This window comes from Limulus polyphemus, unplaced genomic scaffold, assembly GCF_000517525.1.
Source record: "Limulus polyphemus unplaced genomic scaffold, Limulus_polyphemus-2.1.2 Scaffold4830, whole genome shotgun sequence".
NCBI classification, from domain to species: domain Eukaryota; kingdom Metazoa; phylum Arthropoda; class Merostomata; order Xiphosura; family Limulidae; genus Limulus; species Limulus polyphemus.
The window spans coordinates 7,926-12,882 of record NW_013670440.1 but is presented as its reverse complement, the minus strand read 5'-3'; the positions used below and the strand labels follow the sequence as shown (position 1 = coordinate 12,882).

The 4,957-nt window shown below is 32.4% G+C and overlaps 1 protein-coding gene across 1 annotated transcript; it reads left to right on the top strand.

Annotated features, from left to right (window-relative positions):
* Nucleotides 1-414: 414 nt before the first annotated feature.
* Nucleotides 415-3,974, top strand: LOC106471743 (zinc finger protein 395-like). Its single transcript, XM_013932366.2, has 2 exons — nucleotides 415-1,276; nucleotides 3,812-3,974. The coding sequence occupies exons 1-2, from the start codon at nucleotides 753-755 to the stop codon at nucleotides 3,957-3,959; spliced, it is 672 nt and encodes a 223-aa protein (XP_013787820.1). The 5' UTR covers nucleotides 415-752; the 3' UTR covers nucleotides 3,960-3,974.
* The last annotated feature ends 983 nt before the right edge of the window (nucleotides 3,975-4,957 follow it).

Genomic DNA, 4,957 nt, shown 5'->3' with positions numbered 1-4,957 from the left:
TGAGAAAAAGAAAACAAGAAGCGAGGTAATTATGTCATAGGCTGTTCTTTCGTTTACCTTTCATACAGTATGTATGTGTATATACATGAAAAATAATAAATTTCCGTCAGAAGTATATACACATATTGTAAGTAAAGCATATAAATTTCAAATCCGAAGAAACATTTATTATAAACTAGTACAAAAGCATATAGATAGTAAAACCTTGTATTAAGGGGAAGCGAACAGCAAAATTATTCAATGTAAACATGTATACATTGTCATCGTCGTTGTTGAAAGTTTTAATCGCATTAAGTTTCTCTACTTAATCAAATACTGATTTTCGTATAAAGTTTAATTATTTAGCATCAAACAGATAATGGCATTATTTGCTTCCAATTTATCATTTTTCGTATAATTACAACTTGTTTGGCAGTAGTAGCCCAGAATTAAGAACTTGACGACGGAAGCAACAGAGACGGAAAACAGGCGTTGGTGTTCAAGTAACCAATCATAGCGCGTTATTTTACCAATTACACCAATAGCAGTAAGCCTTTATCACATGGTGTACGTCGGTATCTAAAGCCGGTCGTATGAACAAAGTAAACAACCAGCTGATATGATACCGTTAAGCTTAAGGGCAAAACTACCCGAGATTTCTTTCTGTTAGTATTAATATACTGTCAGTTGATAATTCCACAAGAGTATGCAATATACAACACTTCGTGACGTAGATTTCAGGGAATAATTAAAATTGTATACTATATTCAAGGATGTCGACAGGAAAGCGTTTAGCTAAAAGATCAATTATAGGTATGCGAGTTTGTGCTCCCTCAGAAGATGGGCGGTTTTCTCCCGGAATAATACATGCAACAAAAACTGAGGTAGGGAGCAAAGAAACTATATACTGCGTTTTGTTTGATGACAAAAACCAGCCTACTCGCGAATATCGATCAAACGAACTTATTGGCCCAAATTTCCAAAATATCACATGTGTAAAACTTAAGAATGGTCAAAATGTTTACGTCACATTTAATGGACGTGAGGTTATGGGAACTGTAGTTCACCATCGACCAAAAATCGACCAAGTTATCCTGACTATACAACCCTCATCATACAATTGCCATTTAACACGCTCCGTGGAAGTAAAAAAGAAACTCGAAGAAATTCGACTGCTTGAAAGCCGAAAATCAGTTAGGCTTTTGGATAACGACAAAGACTACTCCCGTTTAGCTGAAGGACAAGAACCTCGTAGGAGAACCTCATCTTTAACCATTGATGTCCCATTAGCTCAAAGGTTTGACTCGTTTTTAAAATGTTAAACCTTTCTTTCCTGTGTCTGTCTGTGTGTCATCTTTCAGTAAAAAAGAAAGTAAAGTTTAGTAATCTTTCAATTTTGTCACTTAGAGGATACTTAAGATGTTTTTAAAGAACAAAAACAAAGAGGTATTTATATTATAAAACGATGGTTCATACAAGTATTGTTTAGACTTTAGGAGATTTAGCATTTATTTGAAATACTATAATTCAACTTTTTTTTTTTTTTTAAATACTTTCCACTGTCTAACCAGAGCGAGTGCTAACTGTCAAGTTATATTCAGTCTACTTAAAATATTAATAAAAAACTGAGAATCTTATTAGATTCCCTATTAAAAATGCGCGATATTGGGGGCATTTTTCGCACTACTATTAATAAAGTTGTAGTTTAGTTTACTTTTGACTCACTATTTGGCGTCAAGCTTATTCGCTGTCATTCTAGAAATACTGCATGAACCGCATAGCCGTGTAGAAAAATCGCCTTTGTACAGACAAAGTCAATATAATAAAAAGGAATTTCACTGTATATCAGCTGATTTTCTGCTAGCTAGTCCACATTTCTTTGAGGGGTGGAAAGAATAGTTTACTAAAAAAAAAAATTCTAAACGAGGAACGATAACCGTTCGTAAAATTGTTCAGAGACAGAAAATGTCACACATTAAGAAACAAAACGTAAAAAAGATTATGACAGCTATGATTTAGATTACGAGATTTGTTTTTTCTTAATAAGAAGAATATCATATAATGCTCGCTACCCTTCCAGCTGCCAAGTGATATTTGCATAATAATCGCTGCATATAGTTAACTAATAAAGAAATGACGTCAACATAGAGACTACAAAAGTGATAGAACAATGTATAAGAACGCAAGAAAAGTACATTTCCTTAGATATACTCAGAACTCAGATTTTTTTTTTTTATCCAAGTAGCTAGCTCTGATGGGAAGTTTAGCAATACAACACATAAATTCATATATCAGTGATCACGAATTAAGTTTTTGGCGGCGTTAAAGCACGCAACTTTCTCGATAAATGTTACTTTTACATTAAAAAAGTTTGTTACTGACAAAAGCGTGCGCCGACTGGTTTACAACATAAGATAGTACGTAGAGCATTTATACTACGACACCAAGACATTATTTATAGCAACATACGAAGGCTTGAAACTTCTGATGAGGTCTAGAGAAAGATGTAGTCAACATTACGGCCTGCTGCGCTACAAATTGTATAATACATGTTATATTTATATAATCTCTTTACTCGGAAGTTGTAATAAACTCGTTAGAAATGTCACCGAATGTGGTGATTAAAATTATGATCAGTCTTATATTGTGACATCGGTTCGGACACGCCACGATCCCTTTAAAAGGGTCACGTTTTGAAAGCTTAAAACATTTCCGACCAAAGTAACTTATTTTCTGAAATACCTATTATATTGAAGATTGAACGTTTTTCATCTTCAATTTTGCATATGCTTACTCGTGCCTCATACAAGTTTTTATAATATTCAATTTCAATTGTTCTGCGTTGACAATGAGCACCCAAGTGGTCAAAACGTAGTACGTATTCGAACATACGGAAATTTCTAGCTTTCCACCGAAAGCTGTATACAAATTTAAACCTAGCTATATTATCAAGTCTAAATTTGGTACATAGATCAAGAGACAAACCAAATGCCCAATCTGTCGATATTCCTCGACTGCTTTTCGAAAAGTGGGAGCATTTTAAATTGATATAGTTTAGCAAACAGTTTTCAATCACTGAATCAATTCCAATATGACTGAATTTAGTTATTATATTTACAATATAGTGCTACTAAAAATCAGTGATCAGATTCCTAACTATATATAACAATTTTATTCAATATAGTACACAAAACAGTTTCTACGTTAGAAAAGAAATTAAAACGTTGAAATAATTTTGAACAAGTTTTTATCTCCTTTTTGTACAGTTGTATTACAACATTAAGAAACGTTCAGAAAAAAAACTTCGGCTGATAATATATTATACAGCTTCAAAACTGCATACAATCCATACCTTTTCTCAGAATTACTAATGTTGTCTACGTCTTAACGACACTTATTTACGTGCATTTCATGTGCTTGTCATACGACCAACTGTATGTGTAACATACGGTGTGCGCATGCTTGGAGATTTTCCATTGAAAGCCAGGCCAATAATTGACTAAATGTTATACAAGTTACTTTACGCATTTTTGATTAACATTCTAAGAATACTAACATCCATTAAAAAAAAAAAAGTGTTAACTCGATAACATCGTGAATGATGTAAATGCTCATGTAACCCCCCCCCCCTTTGTCTTTGCAATTGAAAACGTTGATGACTATTAGATTCCAGATTTTTTGTTGTTGTTTACAAGGAGTTTCAGTCGAACTTAAATACTAATTTATATTTAACTACCTGCTCATCTTTTTCGTTTCATATAAATTTTAAGGAAAAAAAATGTAATTTTTTCTAATACACTTTAAGTGTGATTTTTACTATATATTATTTCAGTGGACGGAAGCGACGTCCAACTTCTGTTGAAGATGGTGATGTTATGGATGAATGTATGGCCGCTATGGTGTTAATGAGCCTTTCCTGTAGCCCAAAATCACCTCGATTTCCAGAATATGGTACGCTTATTTTACAGTTTGCTTTATGAATGTCATTTATATCGTATGAATACAAGATAACTAGTAATTGATGACATCAGTAAATTAATTAGTAGTATTCAATTTGTTACATGTTAAGAAAATTTGAAAGGTAAGTGAAACGATTGAAGTCTTTCACAAATGGTAAGATGTTTACTGTAATACTTGAACGTGTAATTAATACTTTATGAACTACAAGTAGGGAACATTAAGTCATAAATTTCGTACGTCATTAGAACCAAAGTACTATTTTCTAAACTAACAAGACTTATAATCTGACTCCTGGAGACAGTTTAAATTGTCGTTGTCAGACGTATGTTCAAAAGCATCTAAATAATAATAATAAGGTAAATTTTATCATAAAGATAAATAAGACCAGTAAAAGTTTCCTGTTTTATATCATGTCACAAGGCTAAGTATTGCTTACCATGCGAGATCAGGATTAACCGTAAAGACCGGTTTTTAGCGCCTGGTGTTCAACCTTGGAGTCAGCTGGGTTGATACTGAGATTAAGAAAAAAGAAATGGCCTTGTATTAAGTAAGCTGGGTGCAGCGCATTGGGAAGCTAGGATAAGCACTCAACCAATGAATAATAAGCTGACGTATATATGACGGCATATTTGAAAAAAGACGTTTATGTATATATAAATAAAGGTATTTTCTAATTCATTATAATACAATGTAGTGACGCCGTGCATTCTGTTGATGCTCTATTTTATTTAAGAATAATCATTAATAAAATTTAATAAAAAAATGTCAGTTTGTATTATTTAAAACATTGTTGGGTTGGTTAGAACAATATTTGAAAACTTAACCTTAATGTTGCAACTTTAAACATTTGTTAACATTAAAGATTACATTTTTCTACGTATTCCATTTTGTTAATGATTAATTTATTCCGTCCATAACATTTTATTGATTAAATGTGGTTAGATCACTGAATATTTTATAGCCAATATGAACAAGCGTGTTCTTGTAATTTTAATAGTTGAAATTTTAAAATGGCAAC